The 19,707-nt window shown below is 44.1% G+C and overlaps 1 protein-coding gene across 2 annotated transcripts in view; it reads right to left on the reverse strand.

Annotated features, from left to right (window-relative positions):
* The window catches only part of kif6 (kinesin family member 6), a 204,758-nt gene that overhangs the window by 151,426 nt on the left and 33,625 nt on the right, over nucleotides 1-19,707 (reverse strand). For both annotated transcript variants that reach the window (XR_006084703.1, XM_024439629.2), the window contains exons 7-9: nucleotides 6,746-6,952; nucleotides 6,506-6,649; nucleotides 5,218-5,304 (exon numbers count right to left, since the gene is read on the reverse strand). Coding sequence is in view for 1 of the 2 variants with exons in the window: in XM_024439629.2 (XP_024295397.1) it covers nucleotides 5,218-5,304; nucleotides 6,506-6,649; nucleotides 6,746-6,952 (438 nt within the window). In the remaining variant the exon portion in view is untranslated. The remainder of the gene's footprint in view (nucleotides 1-5,217; nucleotides 5,305-6,505; nucleotides 6,650-6,745; nucleotides 6,953-19,707) is intronic.

Genomic DNA, 19,707 nt, shown 5'->3' on the forward strand with positions numbered 1-19,707 from the left:
GAGTGAGTGTGTCCAGTGTGTGAGTGAGTAAGTGAGTGAGTGAGTGAGTGAGTGAGTGAGTGAGTGAGTGAGAGAGTGTGTCCAGTGAGTGAGTGTGTCCAGTGAGTGAGTGAATCCAGTGAGTGAGTGAGTGAGTCCAGTGAGTGAGTGAGTCCAGTGAGTGTGTGAATGTGTCCAGTGAGTGACTGTGTCCAGTGAGTGAGTGAGTGAGTGAGTGAGTGTGTCCGGTGAATGAGTGAGTGTGTCCAGTAAGTGAGTGTGTCCCGTGAGTGAGTGAGTGAGTCAAATCAAATCAAATCAAATTTTATTTGTCACATACACATGGTTAGCAGATGTTAATGCGAGTGTAGCGAAATGCTTGTGCTTCTAGTTCCGACAATGCAGTAATAACGAACAAGTAATCTAACTAACAATTCCAAAAAACTACTGTCTTATACACAGTGTAAGGGGATAAAGAATATGTACATAAGGATATATGAATGAGTGATGGTACAGAGCAGCATAGACAAGATACAGTAGATGATATCGAGTACAGTATATACATATGAGATGAGTATGTAAACCAAGTGGCATAGTTAAAGTGGCTAGTGATACATGTATTACATAAGAATGCAGTCGATGATATAGAGTACAGTATCTACGTATGCATATGAGATGAATAATGTAGGGTAAGTGACATTATATAAGGTAGCATTGTTTAAAGTGGCTAGTGATATATTTACATCATTTCCCATCAATTCCCATTATTAAAGTGGCTGGAGTAGAGTCAGTGTCATCGACAGTGTGTTGGCAGTAGCCACTCAATGTTAGTGGTGGCTGTTTAACAGTCTGATGGCCTTGAGATAGAAGCTGTTTTTCAGTCTCTCGGTCCCAGCTTTGATGCACCTGTACTGACCTCGCCTTCTGGATGACAGCGGGGTGAACAGGCAGTGGCTCGGGTGGTTGATGTCCTTGATGATCTTTATGGCCTTCCTGTAGCATCGGGTGGTGTAGGTGTCCTGGAGGGCAGGTAGTTTGCCCCGGTGATGCGTTGTGCAGACCTCACTACCCTCTGGAGAGCCTTACGGTTGAGGGCGGTGCAGTTGCCATACCAGGCGGTGATACAGCCCGCCAGGATGCTCTCGATTGTGCATCTGTAGAAGTTTGTGAGTGCTTTTGGTGACAAGCCGAATTTCTTCAGCCTCCTGAGGTTGAAGAGGCGCTGCTGCGCCTTCCTCACGATGCTGTCTGTGTGAGTGGACCAATTCAGTTTGTCTGTGATGTGTATGCCGAGGAACTTAAAACTTGCTACCCTCTCCACTACTGTTCCATCGATGTGGATGGGGGGGTGTTCCCTCTGCTGTTTCCTGAAGTCCACAATCATCTCCTTAGTTTTGTTGACGTTGAGTGTGAGGTTATTTTCCTGACACCACACTCCGAGGGCCCTCACCTCCTCCCTGTAGGCCGTCTCGTCGTTGTTGGTAATCAAGCCTACCACTGTTGTGTCGTCCGCAAACTTGATGATTGAGTTAGAGGCGTGCGTGGCCACGCAGTCGTGGGTGAACAGGAGTACAGGAGAGGGCTCAGAATGCACCCTTGTGGGGCCCCAGTGTTGAGGATCAGCGGGGAGGAGATGTTGTTGCCTACCCTCACCACCTGGGGGCGGCCCGTCAGGAAGTCCAGTACCCAGTTGCACAGGGCGGGGTCGAGACCCAGGGTCTCGAGCTTGATGACGAGCTTGGAGGGTACTATGGTGTTGAATGCCGAGCTGTAGTCGATGAACAGCATTCTCACATAGGTATTCCTCTTGTCCAGATGGGTTAGGGCAGTGTGCAGTGTGGTTGAGATTGCATCGTCTGTGGACCTATTTGGGCGGTAAGCAAATTGGAGTGGGTCTAGGGTGTCAGGTAGGGTGGAGGTGATATGGTCCTTGACTAGTCTCTCAAAGCACTTCATGATGACGGATGTGAGTGCTACGGGGCGGTAGTCGTTTAGCTCAGTTACCTTAGCTTTCTTGGGAACAGGAACAATGGTGGCCCTAATGAAGCATGTGGGAACAGCAGACTGGTATAGGGATTGATTGAATATGTCCGTAAACACACCGGCCAGCTGGTCTGCGCATGCTCTGAGGGCGCGGCTGGGGATGCCGTCTGGGCCTGCAGCCTTGCGAGGGTTAACACGTTTAAATGTCTTACTCACTTCGGCTGCAGTGAAGGAGAGACCGCATGTTTTCGTTGCAGGCCGTGTCGGTGGCACTGTATTGTCCTCAAAGCGGGCAAAAAGTTATTTAGTCTGCCTGGGAGCAAGACATCCTGGTCCGTGACTGGGCTGGGTTTCTTCCTGTAGTCCGTGATTGACTGTAGACCCTGCCACATGCCTCTTGTGTCTGAGCCGTTGAATTGAGATTCTACTTTGTCTCTGTACTGGCGCTTAGCTTGTTTGATAGCCTTGCGGAGGGAATAGCTGCACTGTTTGTATTCAGTCATGTTACCAGACACCTTGCCCTGATTAAAAGCAGTGGTTCGCACCTTCAGTTTCACACGAGTGCTGCCATCAATCCACGGTTTCTGGTTAGGGAATGTTTTAATCGTTGCTATGGGAACGACATCTTCAACGCACGTTCTAATGAACTCGCACACCGAATCAGCGTATTCGTCAATGTTGTTGTCTGACGCAATACGAAACATCTCCCAGTCCACGTGATGGAAGCAGTCTTGGAGTGTGGAGTCAGCTTGGTCGGACCAGCGTTGGACAGACCTCAGCGTGGGAGCCTCTTGTTTTAGTTTCTGTCTGTAGGCAGGGATCAACAAAATGGAGTCGTGGTCAGCTTTTCCGAAAGGGGGCGGGGCAGGGCCTTACATGCGTCGCGGAAGTTAGAGTAACAATGATCCAGGGTCTTTCCACCCCTGGTTGCGCAATCGATATGCTGATAAAATTTAGGGAGTCTTGTTTTCAGATTAGCCTTGTTAAAATCCCCAGCTACAATGAATGCAGCCTCCGGATAAATCGTTTCCAGTTTGCAGAGAGTTAAATAAAGTTCGTTCAGAGCCATCGATGTGTCTGCTTGGGGGATATATACGGCTGTGATTATAATCGAAGAGAATTCTCTTGGTAGATAATGCGGTCTACATTTGATTGTGAGGAATTCTAAATCAGGTGAACAGAAGGATTTGAGTTCCTGTATGTTTCTTTCATCACACCATGTCACGTTGGCCATGAGGCATACGCCCCCGCCCCTCTTCTTACCAGAAAGATGTTTGTTTCTGTCAGCGCGATGCGTGGAGAAACCCGCTGGCTGCACCGCTTCGGATAGCGTCTCTCCAGTTAGCCATGTTTCCGTGAAGCATAGAACGTTACAGTCTCTGATGTCCCTCTGGAATGCTACCCTTGCTCGGATTTCATCAACCTTGTTGTCAAGAGACTGGACATTGGCAAGAAGAATGCTAGGGAGTGGTGCACGATGTGCCCGTCTCCGGAGTCTGACCAGAAGACCGCTTCGTTTCCCTCTTTTTCTGAGTCGTTTTTTTGGGTCGCTGCATGTAATCCACTCCGTTGTCCTGGTTGTAAGGCAGAACACAGGATCCGCGTCGCGAAAAACATATTCTTGGTCGTACTGATGGTGAGTTGACGCTGATCTTATATTCAGTAGTTCTTCTCGGCTGTATGTAATGAAACCTAAGATGACCTGGGGTACTAGTGTAAGAAATAACACGTAAAAAAACAAAAAACTGCATAGTTTCCTAGGAACGCGAAGCGAGGCGGCCATCTCTGTCGCCGCCGGAAGTCATACGTGAGTCCCGTGAGTGAGTGTGTCCAGTGAGTGAGTGAGTGAGTGAGTCCAGTGTGTGAGTGAGTGAGTGTGTACAGTGAGTGAGTGAGTCCAGTGTGTGAGTGAGTGAGTAAGTGAGTGAGTGAGTGAGTGAGTGAGTGAGTGAGTGAGTGGTGAGTGAGTGAGTGAGTGAGTGAGTGAGTGTTTGAGTGAGTGAGTGAGTGAGTGAGTGAGTGAGTGAGTGAGTGATTCCAGTGAGTGAGTGAGTGAGTCCAGTGAGTGAATGAGTGTGTCCAGTAAGTGAGTAACGGAGCATAGTAACGGAGTCTGTCCAGTGAGTGAGTGTTTCCAGTGAGTGAGTGAGAAAGCTTTCTCTGGAGAAAAGACCTGCAGAGTAGTACACTACTACCCAGAGCTGAAAGAGCAGCTACTACTCAACTTAAACCAGCCAGCCCAGACACCAGTTCAATTAACGGACAGCCGCAGACTCTCTTAAAAATACCTCTGCAGGGTTTGGTAATACCAGCCAAGCCCTGTACAATAATACACACAACTATATCCTCATAGCATACAGGAGGGGATATCATGGTCAGTGTTTCCTCCAGGTTTGTCCTTTAGGCAGGGTGCAGACGCCTATGAAGAGACAACTGGGTCTGCCAACAGATATGCCTATTTAAAGATGCATAATTGACGTCATTGTTTTAAGCACAGGGGCAAAATAGAGAGCGAGAAACAGGGAAGGAGGGGGAAGAGAAGGAAATGAGAGAAAGAGAGGGTTGAAAATATACTTATAGTTTAAAGGTTGTGGGGGGAGCACAGATCATCCACAGTACCCCAATTGACCTACTGTTTCCACAGAAAGAAGACTTGAATTGCTATATAATTCTGTGCAGTTTTTTTTTTTTTACTTGGAGCACCAAAATATCCCCTCAAGGTTTTTCGAAAAGCAATCAATGAGCACACATTGTCTCTTTTCATACATCTGTTTGTCATTGAAACAGCACCACCAGAAAATATGGCCTCTAATTAATCTTCATCAAGCGGCAAGCCTGTGTGTGTGTGTGTGTGTGTGTGTGTGTGTGTGTGTGCGTGCGTGCGTTAATGTGTACACACGCGGTAGTATGTTCCTTCTCCAACTGGCTATATCCAAAGAAAAGGCTGTGACTTGAGGTATTGGGCTGAAAAATGTGTTCTAGCATACACACAGCGCTAGAACACAAACAGCCCTGTGCAACAGTCTAAATACCACACAGACGAGGAAGGGGGGAAGACTCATCCTGGGTGACGGAGGCCAGGAGAGGACACACCAGATGGACAAACATAAGGAAGGACAAATTTAAGGATGGACAAATGTAAGAATGTATGGACAGACAAGGCCAACAGTGACAGACAGGCTAACGAATGGGTGGACAGACAGACAGAAAGCCAGACAAATACTGAGAGACAGACGGATGAACGGACAGACAGACCAGGGCAGGGTCCATCTCTTCATTCAGCAGAGCCTCGTTCCTGATCAGAGCGACCCGCTGGGCAAAGCGACATGTGGAAATGGATTCCTGATAGACGGAGGAAAGAGGATAGGAAGAGAGGGGGGAAAGAGAGAGATGAGTTGAGATAGTTGAATCTGGATGGCTATAATTTCCTCATTTCCAATTACAGTTCCTTAATGAACTAAACAAATAATTCAAGATCAGCTTTCCCTAACACAGACTTGATCTTAACCCCATCCAACTAAAGACAAAAACTGTCCCTGCGACAGCATTTAAGATCATAAATACTATGCTCTGTAGATGGAAGCATTGTTATATATATATTTTTTTGTGGGGGGGTAGTTCAGCTTTAATATTGTAGATTGATTGTAACTTGTATCATCGTAATGGTCTACATAATTTTCAAACCCCCATAAAAAAAGGAAATATATTCAGATCCCTTGACTTTGTCCACATTTTGTTACGTTACAGCCTTATTCTAAAATAAGATTATAATTATAATTTTTTCAGCAATCTACACACAATAACCAATAATGTCCAAGCGAAAACAGGTTTTTATAAATGTAAATATATTTTCCTTTACAATTTTCCACAAACCCTACCACCCCTCCCCTAATTGGAGTAAACTAATGAACAACAACACTTACTTCCAGCTTATGCATACTATATAAATTTAAAGGACACAATCTATTTTACAATTGTTATCTTTTGTTTGTTTTTACTCCTGTCCTTCCGCTACCTTCAACCCCTCCAATCTATTTCTGAAGACTATCCAGTTTGATTTCAAGTTGCCATATATTTTTTAACTGTGCGGTTTCACAAACGTTCTGACCCAATATACATTTTACATTATTACCAAATATTTTTCAAATGTTCTGTGATGTTTCACAAAATAATCTTTCTATTCTCAGAGTTTTTACAGATTGTAAATTATAGATTAACATTTTTGGTAAAAGTATTATTATATTATTGATTGATTGACTATGACTTTTCAAATCACCCAGTAGTGCGATCTGCAGAGTTAGCTCAGGGTAAATGTTGCAAGGCATTGTCATTTTGTTGTCCCTCGTTTACCCAATTGTTTCCATGTTTTTTTCCACAACCTAACTTGAAATCCAAAAGTTTGACTTCTATAAATCATGCATTAAAGGTGCAGACGCTTTTCAGAATAAAGAATTGGGTCTTTAATGTCAATGGGTGATTTGCACCAAATGTTCGCTGGTTACAAACTATAGGATTTGGCCCATGTTGAATAGGGAACACTTACATCAACATTTCTCTTGTCCACAGACACAGTGGCGATCATGGTGGTCATGCAGTTCCCTCCCAGGCTGTCCCGCAGCACCGACGTCATCATGGAGTTTCGGTAGGGAATGTGCAAGCGGTTCTTCTCTGAGAGAGCAATGATGACCTGACTCAGAAAGAGGGAAGAAAGGGGAAGACAAAGAGGAATTTGAGTACTAGATCCCCTCCCTATTTAAACCCCATGTGACCTCTGAACTCTGACCTGCTCCAGGTAGTGCAGTGACAGGTTGATGTACTTGGCCTCTGTGAGCAGCTGCCCACACACGCCTGTCTTGCCCACCCGCTCCGAGCCCGCCAGGTCCACCAGATGTAGCTTGGAACGCCGCACGGTGACCGAGCCGGGCTCACGGCCACACACGTGCATGGTGAAGATGCAGTGAGAACGCGTGGATGCCTGGTTCATAGGGGTCTGGGGAGGGAAGAAGTAGAGAAAAGGGGGGGAGAGGGGAAGGTAGAGAGGTTGTATACCCAATATAAGTATTTACTCCTCTTCAAAATAAAAGGTATGCAAACTGACACAGAGAAAGAAGAGGCGAGAGAGAGGAGATAGAGGGAAGGGAGAAAGAGAGAGAGGCAGGCATAGTGATGGTACCCACACTTTGCATCTAGGCCTAATCACCAATCATTTCTGCAATGCGCTCTCCAGTAGGTACTGTCGAAAAACACCCCCACAACATGAAATGCCTGAAATGACTGTCCAGACATTGACACAAGCACTTTCTAAATTCATCTTTCCTCGATTATTTGCATCCTCTCTCCTAACCTCCTTTACAAAAGGCATTTGATGAGAAGTTCTGCATAGAGGGACATTGGACCTTCTCCAATACGGTTAAACAGGAGGCAAGGAGATAAGAGCGAGGAATCGCAGAAAGACGAATTGAGAAAGAGGCATCTTACCATCTTACTACAGGCATTCCCATGTCATTTCAGCAAGCCACGACACCCACCATCTCAGATTGCTATGAAATTGGTAAGATTAGCATTCCTGAAACTTAGCATTCCTGATGCCCATGAAATTATTTTGTTGAAATGTAATTTCATCTTGGAGAAATTAAGATAATTGATTGCACCAAAATTGGCAATTTACATTTATAGGATTAATGTAATATTCAATAAATACGGTAAAGTATCAACATCCAATTTGGATCAAACTTCTTCCACCGGAGTACGACATGAGGAATATTTTTTTGTTTGTCAAAAGCCACCCATGGTCATCCTCACAATTCAGGCCAGTCCTCCATGAAAGCAAATCAGTTTGACATTACAAAGACGACTTCTGCTTACACCAGATCAAAAGACAGGGGGACGGTGTATTTCCCCGTCTATATCAAGGGACCAGGGTTCTGGTCGAGAAGCATGGTCTCGACTGCTCCTACAGTTGCTTCGGTACTGCAGTTCAACTGACGCTCAGCCCAGAAAGACAATTTCCATTCACAGCCACATAGATAAGTCAGACTAGAAAATTCCTAATAAGACACTTTTTTCATCATCTTTGTGAACAAAACATCCAATGAATTATAACTGTTGCGGAGGCAGATTATTTTTCTTCATCATTCACAGATATCAACCTTAAAAATGTATCTAACGTCTGCCTAGTTTTTGGATGATGTGATGATGTCGTTGCAGCTCCCAAGTGCTAATGCGCATGTGATGTTGGTCCGAATAAACCGGATGCAACCCGTATATAGACGGTCCATGAATCAGCATATGCGAACGCGAGTAGATTATCTTGTAAACAACGGGCGGACATCTTGAATGCAGGCTCCAGTTCTTATTATACCTCCTACACTAAATACAAAAAATGAAGGACACCTGCTCTTTCCATGACATAGACTGACCAGATGAAAGATATGATCCCTTATTGATTTCACATGTAAAATCCATTTCAAACAGTGAAGTTTAAGGTGAGGAGACAGCTTAAAGAAGGACTTTAATGCCTTGAGAGAATTGGAGACATGGATTGTGTATGTGTGCCATTCAGAGGTTGGGCAAGACAAAACATGGAAGTGCCTTTGAACGGGGTATGGTAGTAGGTGCCAGGCGCACAGGTTTGTGTCAAGAACTGCAACGCTGCTGGGTTTTTCACACTCAACAGTTTACCGTGTGTATCAAGAATGGTCAACCACCCAAAGGACATCCAGCAAACTTGACACAATTGCGGGAAGCAGTTGACCTGTGGGGTCGAAGGAATTGTTGACCTGTGGAACGCTTTCAACACCTTTTAGAGTCCATGTCCCAACAAATTGAGGCTGTTCTGAGGGCAAAAGGGGGTGCAACTCAATATTAGGAAGGTGTTCCTAATGTTTTATATACTCAGTGTATACACCAGCTAGTACATCATCACCACAAGGGCATGCTCACTCTCTCCCTATCCCTCCCTTCCCCTCAGTGGGAAGGACAACATCAAAGCCCTGACATGTGTGAATGACGAGCATTAAACATCTGGTTGGGGATGTACAAAAATGCTGAGGGTGATTTTCTGAGGGTTAAAAATAGCGGTGGGCCCAGAGAGAGTCAGGGAACAGGACAAGACAGACAGACACAGTTTGGCCTAGTGCAAGTGGTGGAACCTTCCTCTTTGGAGTCCACACCCACTCCTCTGATATCATCTCAGCCAAGTCTATGGGCCGAATTAAGCCCTCCCCTTTCCGAAAGTCAAAAGGTGTACATGTAGGTACACCTCCACAAAATCGTGATTAGTCCAAATAATCAGTGATGCAAAAACCAGTACACCGGTTAAAATATTCCTCATGTCACCAGGGGTGTTCCAGCAGTCTAAGCCGCTGCTTATGGCCAATTTCAAGTATTCATAACAATCGGTAATCAGCATTTATGGACGCCGATTATGGCCGATTACATTGCATTCCATGAGGAAACTGTGTGGCAGGCTGATCACCTGTTACGCGAGTGCAGCAAGGAGCCAAGGTAAGGTGCTAGCTAGCATTAAACTTACCACATAAAAAAATATTCATCTTCACATAATTACTAGTTAACTACACATGGTTGATGATATTACTACCTCTCTGAACCACCCATACCGGATCCGGGATAATTGTCATCAGCAACGCTGAATAGCATAGCGCCACAGTCAAATAATATTACTAGAAAATATTCATATTCATGAAATCACAAGTGCAATATAGCAAAACACAGCTTAGCCTTTTGTTAATCCACCTGTAGTCACAGATTTTTAAATTATGCTTTACAGCGAAAACAATACAAGCATTTGTGTAAGTTTATCGATCGCTCGACAAAACAATAAGTACACTTAGCATCAGGTAACTTGGTCACGAAATTCAGAAAAGCAATCAAATTAATAGTTTACCTTTGATGATCTTCGGATGTTTTCACTCATGAGACTCCCAGTTAGAAAACAAATGTTCCTTTTGTTCCATGAAGATATTTTTTATATCCAAATACCCCCGTTAGTTTGGTGCGTTATACCCAGGAATCCACCGGAAAGAGCGGTCACGACAATGCAGACAAAAATTCCAAATTATATCCATAATGTCCACAGAAACATGTCAGACGTTTTTTATAATCAATCCTCAGGGTGTTTTTCAAATATCTATTCGATAAACCGGGACAGTTGGCTTTTCACTAGGACCGGGAGTAACAATGGCCGCCTTTCTCTTTTGCACACAATTCACTCTGAGAGCCCCCACCTATCCACTTACGCAATGTGGTCGTTCACGCTCATTCTTCAAAATAAAAGCCTGAAACTATGTCTGAAGACTGTTGACACCTTGAGGATGCGATAGGAAAAGGAATCTGGTTGATATCCCTTTAAATGGAGCAATGGGAGGCTATGGAACATGGAGTTTTCAAAATAGAAGCCACTTCCTGGTTTGATTTTTCTCAGGGTTTCGCCTACCAAATCAGTTCTGTTATACTCACAGACAATATTTTGACAGTTTTGGAAACTTTAGAGTGTTTTCTATCATAATCTGTCAATTATATGCATATTCTAGCATCTGGTCCTGAGAAATAGGCTGTTTACTTTGGGAACGTTATTTTTCCAAACATAAAAATAGTGCCCCTTAGCTTGTCCTGTGTTGCATATATGTAATGGGCGCGTGTTGGTGGAAGGGAAGTCAGGCGCAGGAGAATGTATTTGGTAAAAACTGAGTTGTTTAATAAATGGTAAAAAATGAGTTGTTTAATAAATGCTGATAAAACTCCAAAAACTAAAATATACAAAAGTGGGTACAAAACCCGTCGCACACCAACATAATACATGCACATTACACACAAACAAACAATCTCCGTGTCACGTCCATTGTAAGGAGGAGACCAAGGCGCAGCGTGATTTGAATACATTCTTTAAATAAAACGAAGAAACACTAAACAAACTTACAAAATAACAAAACGAATGTGAAGCTATATAAACTGAGTGCTGACACAGGCAACTACACATAGACAATAACCCACGAAATACCCAAGGAATATGGCTACCTAAATATGGTCCCCAATCAGAGACAACGATAAACAGCTGCCTCTGATTGAGAACCAATCTAGGCAACCATAAACATAAAAACACCAAGACTAGAAACAACCCCATAAACATACAAAAACCCTAGACAGGGTAAACATATATCACCCTCGTCAGACTCTAACCTAACCAAAATAATAAAGAAAACAAAGAATACTAAGGTCAGGGCGTGACAGTACCCCCCCCTCAAATTTGCAGACTCCCGGTCGCAAACCTAAACATATATGGGAGGGTCTGGGTGGGCATCTAACCTTGGTGGCGGCTTAGGTTCTGGACGCCGCCCCCCTTCTTTACACTGAGGGCTGGGGACCGTCGCTGGAGACCCCGGGCTGGGCACCGTCGCTGGAGACCCCGGGCTGGGGACCGTCGCTGGAGACCCGGGACTGTGGCCTGTCGTGGGAGGTTCCGGACTGTGGCCCATCGTGGGAGGTTCCGGTCTGTGGCCCGTCGTTGGAGGTTCCGGTCGGTGAACTGCCGCCGGACGCTCTGGACTGGGTACTGTCGCCGGGCACTGTAGGCCTGGTGCGTGGTGCCGGTACTGATGGTACCGGGCTGGGGACATGCACCTCATGGCGAGTGCGGGGAGCAGGTACAGGATGTACTGGACTGTGGAGGCGCACTGGAGGTCTGGAGTGTAGAGCTGACACAACCCGTCCTGGCTGGATGTTTATTTTCACCCTGCAAATGCAGGCACAGGACGCACTGGGCTGTGCAGACTCACCGGAGACACAATACGCAGACCCGGCGCAGGATATCCTGGTCCAAGGAGGTTTACTGGAGACCACGAGCGCTGAGCCGGCACCCTCCTTCCAGGCTAGATGCCCATTCTAGCCCGGGCCAATGCGAGGAGCTGGAATAGAGCACACCGGGATAGAATAGCGCACTGGAGACACCGTGCGCATCTCTGCATAATACGGTGCCTGACCAGGCCAGGCCTGGCCAGGTCTCCTACCTGACTCAGCCAATCTCCTCGTGTGCCTCCCCCCAAAAAACAATTTGGGGCTGCCTCTCGGGCTTCCGTGCTAGCCGTGTACCCTTATATCGTCGCCGTTCCTCCATTCTCCTGTATCCCTCCTCGCACTGTTCCACTGAATCCCAGGCGGGCTCTGGCACTCTCCCTGGATCGATCGACCACCTCTCTATCTCCTCCCAGGTTGTCACCCAATCATCCTTCTCCCGGGTTCATTTTTCCACCAAGCGCTGTTCCTCCCTTTCACACTGCTTGGTCCTTGTTTGGTGGGTTATTCTGTCACGTTCGTTGTATGGAGGAGACCAAGGCGTAGCGTGATAAGAGTACATAACTCTTTTAATGAGAAGAACGAACACTGAACAAAACTATACAAAACAAAATGAACCGTAAAGCTATATACAACGAGTGTTGAAACAGGCAACTACACATGAAATACCCAAGGAATATGGCTACCTAAATATGGTCCCCAATCAGAAACAACAATAAACAGCTGCCTCTGATTGAGAACCAATCTAGGCAACCATAGACACAAAAACTAGACTAGAACAACTCCTTAAACATACAAAAACCCTAGACAGTACAAAAACACATATCACCCTTGTCACACCCTGACCTAGCCAAAATAATAAAAATAACAGTGACAGTACCCCCCCAAAGGTGCGGACTCCCGGCCGCAAACCTAAACATATATGGGAGGGTCTGGGTGGGCATCTAACCTTGATGGCAGCTTAGGTTCTGGATGTCGCCCCCCTTCTTTACATTTAAACTCAGTTTTTCACAATTCCTGACATTTAATCCTAGTAAAAATTCCCTGTCTTAGGTTAGTTAGGATCACCACTTTATTTTAAGAATGTGAAATGTCAGAATAATAGTAGAGAGAATGATTTATTTCAGCTTTTATTTCTTTCATCACATTCCCAATGGGTCAGAAGTTTACATACACTCAATTAGTATTTGGTAGCATTGCCTTCAAATTGCTTAACTTAGGTCAAACGTGTGGGGTAGCCTTCCACAAGCTTCCCACAATAAGTTGGGTGAATTTTGGTCCATTCCTCCTGACAGGGCTGGTGTAACTGAGTCAGGTTTGTAGACCTTGCTTGCACATGCTTTTTTATTTCTGCCCACACATTTTCTATAGAATTGAGGTCAGGGCTTTGTGATGGCCACTCCAATACCTTGACATTGTTATCCATTTTGCCACAACTTTGGATGTATGCTTGGGGTCATTGTCCAATTGGAATACCTATTTGCAACCAAGCTTTAACTTCCTGACTGATGTCTTGAGATGTTGCTTCAATATATCCACAAAGTAGATGTCCTAACCGACTTGTTAATAAGACATTTGTGGAGTGGTTGAAAAACGAGTTTTAGTCACTCCAACCTAAGTGTATGTAAACTTCCGACTTCAACTGTATGTATTATATTACTTTAAAATAAGTGTTCACTGTTCATTGAATATTGTTGTAATTGTCATTATTACAAATATATATATATATATATATATATATAAAATTGTCTGATTAAATCGGTAGTGGCTTTTTTTGGTCCTCCAATAATCGGAATCGTGTTGAAAAATCATAATCGGTCGACCTCTAGATTATACCACTGCAAACATTGGTTTGACTCCGACTGACTGCATTATCACACTCTCTCTCCACTATAGAAAATAGGAAAGGATAGGGACTGCCTCTGTCTCTTTGCCCAATCCATTGCCATATCCTCTAGCTGGAAGGTCATTTTCGATCTCATCATCTTTAGTCTCTCTTCCACTCCCTCATTCCCTCTCTTCCTTCTCTCTGTCTCACCAATCTCCCTCTTCCAATGTCACATAACTAACTCATCACTCCCTCCCTCTTCCACTCTCTCTCCCCTATTCCCCCCTCTCTATACCTCCTATTTTACCCAAATATATCTCCTCTCGTTGAAAACAGCAATACGAAGGGATGACTCAAACCCACCAGACCAATGTCTGTTTATCCACTAGCGAGCTGACACTGCACCACCTCTGTGTGCCTCTGACCGCACATTGACCAAACACTGACCACACGTCGACCACACATGGAGCGCATGGGTCTATGAGTCGGCAAGCTGTGAATGAGGGACTTTGGGCTTGGGTAAAAAAATATATTTAAAAAAAACAAGAGCAGGACCCCCTGACAGCATGCAGCTTGTGAGGACCACCAGGAGAAGAGTACTGAACAGTAAATCCCACTAGCAGTGAGGGGGAGTGATTATGGCATTAAAGGGGCGAGGCCCGCATGTGGGCTGACCAGAGGTGAGGGACGAAGGGATAGAGGGAGGGACAGAGACCAGATGAAAGGAAAGACTTCCTGGTGGGGTGGAGGGTGGTTAAAATGTGTATTTCCTATCCGATGTAAAAAATAAAAAAATAACAAATCTCAGAGCCAATGAGATCATGGTCTTCTGAGTGTTGGCGCGAATACTCAAGAGTGAGAGAACAAGGGAACGAAAATAAAGTGGTCTGATGTGGATAAATTGATGTCAGCGATTATTTGGGTTCCTTGAAGCACGAGGGGCTTCTAATGAAGGATCAAGCCCCAAAGAGGAACCTTTAACAAAAGGTTATTTGTGTGGGTGGACTGTTATGAATAGACACATGGGTTATACACAGTGTTCCCCAGCTGTGCTTGATTGTCAGAGGACTAAAACAAGAAACAATGAATTTTACAACTTAAGACAGTGACTCTAGGTTGTCGAGCTCGGAACACTGAAAGAGTATCCTTGCGCCCAATATGAGTTCCCCAATACAGTACTCCCCCATAGCCAGTTTGTTGAGGTTAGAGAAGCAGACCACCAACCAGAAGGTTTCCGGATCGAAACCCAGGTCCAACAGGTTGTGAACATAAGGTCAGTGGGACCTCAGGACTTTTGCTAAGGAAAAAGTGTTTCCAGAGACTACAGAGCATCTAGACTATACGACACTGTCATAAGGTATACATAGTGCATTTGTCAATAATACAGAAGATTCATAATGATTGTCAGAGATTGTGTCCCAAATGGCACCCATATACCCTATGTGATCATTTAAAAAAATATATGTTTTTATTCCTCTAATTTTTATACTTTTTAACTCTGCATAATTGGGAAAGGGATCGTAAGTAAGCATTTCACTGTAAAGCCTACGCATGTTGTATTTGGCGCATGTGATGAATTAAAATGTTATTTCATTTTGATTTGGGATACAGAAGAGGCTTGCTCAGGGGTTTTGCTCTGAGGTTGAGTTACACTGCTTTCAGACATTTTTATCAGAAATGGCATGAAGGAGACATATCATTCACTAGCAATGTAGTATACACTTTGAAATTGTGGGGTAGGTTGTGTAGACAGCGGGTGAAAATAATGCAATTTAATATCAGGCAGCACCAAGCAAACAGTGGACGTCCTATATGGAATTACTTTTGTCCTTTTAATACCAAGCAAACCTTTTGAATGAGAAAATTCACAAAAAAATTGATGGACAGAAAAACATTCACCCAAAAGTATTGAGAGCTAAATAAAATTGCAAATAAATAATTTTGAGAGACAAAAACAAATTAATTGCAAATGAATGCAAAAAAAAAAGTGAAACCATTGCAATGAAACGCTTCCCTCTTTGCCTATAATTTTTTATTTGGTTACACTAACGGTCAAAAATGTATAACACCTACTCATTCAAGGGTTTTTCTTTAGTATTCCTATTTTCTACATTGTAGAATAATAGTGAAGACATCAAAACTATGAAATAACACACATGGAATCATGTAGTAACCAAAAAAAACAAATCCAAATATATTTTATATTTGAGATTCTTCAAATAGCCACCCTGTGCCTTGATGACAGCTTTGCACACTCTCGGCATTCTCTCAACCAGCTTCATGAGGTAGTCACCTGGAATGCATTTCAATTAACAGGTGTGCCTTGTTAAAAGTTAATTTGTGGAATTTCTTTCCTTCTTAATGTGTTTGAGCTAATCAGTTGTGTTGTGACAAGTTAGGAGGGATTTTCAGAAGATAGCCCTATTTGGTAAAAGACCAAGTCCATATTATGGCAAGAATACAGTGGCGTGCCGTGGGCCTGGGCCTTCAGTGAGGTCCTACACAGTCCCACCCGAATTAATCCACCTCTTACTACCATCATTATGATGCCATGGCTCTAGACACTATACATTTAGACAGAATCGCAGTATAACCAGGCGTTGCGTCACCTTGAAATTGACATTTTTATTCAGAGAATTGCAGGGGAAGAGTACAATACCTTTTCATTGTGCAGCTCCATTGCCCTGCGCGCTTGTTCGTTGAGCTGTAGATCCACTCGGGTGTCTCCAAAAGTTTTCAAAAGCCCCATTGCTTATAAGTGCCCAGCCGTACTTTGGTGTCTCTTTGCTGCCTTGGTTAGACAACTCAAGTTTGCAAAGCCAGTGTGGCTCCAAACACCAAATCGATCACTTGCAAATAATAGGCATTCCCAGCAGTACAGTTTGCAGTGCTTCTCGGTGCCTGTGAGCCATTAATAGCGCTCGTAGTTGGAACTTTGAAAGTGGCGAACGAACCCCTTTCCCGCCTGTGACAGGATTTGTAGCGTCGGCGTCGGGCGACCTCTCCTGACAATGTCTAACTTTTCTTGAAAAGTTTGTCTTGAGAATGGGGTTATAATTATATCCTCGACCAAATCGATATCTTCTCCTCCTTCCACCATTGTGGGTTGAAAAAAAAAAAAACGCTTAGTAGTAGGCGAATTAATTTGTTTATCAAATTCAGTTTCCTAGTTCTGAGGTTCTGCATAGACCTGCCCCTCAATATTGGTAATCCAATCAAAACACGTGCACGCACTACGCCTGCTAGCTGGCTCCTGTGTAACACTGGAGCCAGCCAGCAGGCAAACAATAGCCAACTCTAAAGCTGATTGGTTGACACTAAATTTTAATTTCCATTCACTTTAAGCTACAAGCGCCCGCACTGTTGATTCTGAAGGCCTGAGGGCAGATTTTAGACCCCTGGCAACACATGATGGCTGAATATGATTGGATAAAAGATCTAACATAAAGACCAGCCCTCCAAATCTCAACCTGGGGCTAGAAGCAGTGCAACCAAGAGGAAAGCTATGAAGAGTATAACTCTTACTCTGGGGAATAATTTAATACATATTTGTGGGAAAATATATATATTTTTAATTATATTCTGATGATGTTTAGGCCAGCAGAGAAGGCCTTGCTGGCCCTGACGGCCCACCACTGCAAGAATAGCTCAAATAAGCAAAGAAAAATGTCCATCATTACTTTAAGACGTGAAGGTCAGTCAATACGGAAAATTTCATGAACTTTGAAAGTATCTTCAAGTGCAGTCGCAAAAACCATCAACCGCTATGATGAAACTGTCTCCCACGAGGACCCCCACAGGAATGGAAGACCCAGAGTGGGCCGGATAACTTGCTAGCAACTTGTTTGTTACTGTATAAACTAGCTTGATTGCTAATTTCAGAAGTTAAATGTGTCAATTGTATCCCCTAAACTATTCTCTTCAGCACCTAACTATGTTAGCTAGCTAACAGGCTAAGAAGCTAGGTAGCAAGTTGAGTCACACAAATTAATGTGGTCATTTCTAGATAGCTGCAGTGCAACATAACCAAAGCAAAAACAAACTTTTTCTAAACACATCAATCTATGCATATACGGCCAAGAACAATAGCTCCAAGTTATATGTATTTGTAAAATTTGAAGAGACAGAAGATGGACATGACATTTCCTTAACATTCTTTGTGTTAATCCTTGGGGAGAGTTGACAAAGCTGTAGCTTGACTCAATACTGTTAAAGCTGCAAGAAATGGGAATTAATAGCATATAGCTTTTCCTTGCTAATGTCAACTGGAAAATTACAGGCATAAAGATGTGTTTAATTAGTTAATTGATTAGTCATGTCCATGGCAATCAGTCTGTACAATAAACAACCACAAATTATTTTAAGGATATACCCCTACTGTAAACTTGGAGACCTGTGATAGAGACAATGTCCTACAGTTAACCGTTATTATTGTCCATTGAAGAATCACGGGTAACAGTAACAGGTAACAGGTTACAAGTAACAGGTTACAATTTCCACAAAGTATTCAACTCATTTCCTTGATAATGCTTTCCAACATAAGATTGGCAGAACGTCACTAAAGAGCAAGAACATTTCTGTATTGTAATTCTATTTGCAGAACACCTTGAACATGTGTCTGGTAACAAATTTGCACTATAAACTTGGCCCGCCACAGGAGTCGCTAGAGCGCGATGGGACAAGGATATCCCTGCCGGCCAAACCCTCCCCTAACTCGGGCGACGCTGGATTAATTGTGCGGCGCCCCATGGCAGAGCTCCTGGTCGCGGCCGGCTGCAACAGAGCCTGAACTCGAACCATGATCTCTAGAGCCACAGCTAGTACTGCAATGGAGTGCCTTAGACCACTGCACCACTCAGGAGGCCCAAATTTGCACAATAAACTTGACTGAACGCAGTTCAGCGACAGTGGATGAATCTGCTCTCAATCTTATCGGTACAGTTATAAATATTAGTAGTATTATTGGAGACAAAGTGATATTCCTCCTCGGCCTCTCTCAGCTATGTGAACAGGTCATCAGCCAGAATCGCCTGTGAAAAAAAAAAGAGTATAAATTATCCAACGAGGTTAACATGGGTGGAAACCACCCGAGCCTTTGTTGTGGCCTGCACACAGCCGGCGTCTAAGCAGCCCTCTTTTCAGGTGAGTTCTGCGGCTCTGGCCTCGCAATCTGCTTTGAGACACGGTAGAGGACGGATCATTCCGGCGATTTTTATAGGGAGTTCGATGAGGAGACATTTACAGTGGGGAGAACAAGTATTTGATAACCTGCAAAATTGGCAGTGTTTCCTACTTACAAAGCATGTAGAGGTCTGCAATTTTTATCATAGGTACACTTCAACTGTGAGAGACGGAATCTAAAACAAAAATCCAGAAAATCACAATGTATGATTTTTAAGTAATTAATTTGCATTTTATTGCATGACATAAGTATTTGATCACCTACCAACCAGTAAGAATTCCGGCTCTCACAGACGTGTTAATTTTTGTTTAAGAAGCCCTCCTGTTCTCCACTCAATACCTCTATTAACTGCACCTGTTTGAACTTGTTACCTGTATAAAAGACACCTGTCCACACACTCAATCAAACAGACTCCAACCTCTCCACAATGGCCAAGACCAGAGAGATTTGTAAGGGCATCAGGGATAAAATTGTAGACCTACACAAGGCTGGGATGGGCTACAGGACAATAGGCAAGCAGCTTGGTGAGAAGGCAACAACTGTTGGCGCAATTATTAGAAAATGGAAGAAGTTCAAGATTACGGTCAATCACCCTCGGTCTGGGGCTCCATGCAAGATCTCACCTCGTGGGGCATCAATGATCATGAGGAAGGTGAGGGATCAGCCCAGAACTACACGGCAGGACCTGGTCAATGACCTGAAGAGAGCAGGGACCACAGTCTCAAAGAAAACCATTAGTAACACACTACGCCGTCATGGATTAAAATCCTGCAGCGCACGCAAGGTCCCCCTGCTCAAGCCAGTGCATGTCTAGGCCCGTCTGAAGTTTGCCAATGACCATCTGGATGATCCAGAGGAGGAATAGGAGAAGGTCATGTGGTCTGATGAGACAAAAATAGAGCTTTTTGGTTTAAACTCCACTCGC

Source organism: Oncorhynchus tshawytscha, linkage group LG12 (assembly GCF_018296145.1).
Source record: "Oncorhynchus tshawytscha isolate Ot180627B linkage group LG12, Otsh_v2.0, whole genome shotgun sequence".
NCBI lineage: Eukaryota > Metazoa > Chordata > Actinopteri > Salmoniformes > Salmonidae > Oncorhynchus > Oncorhynchus tshawytscha.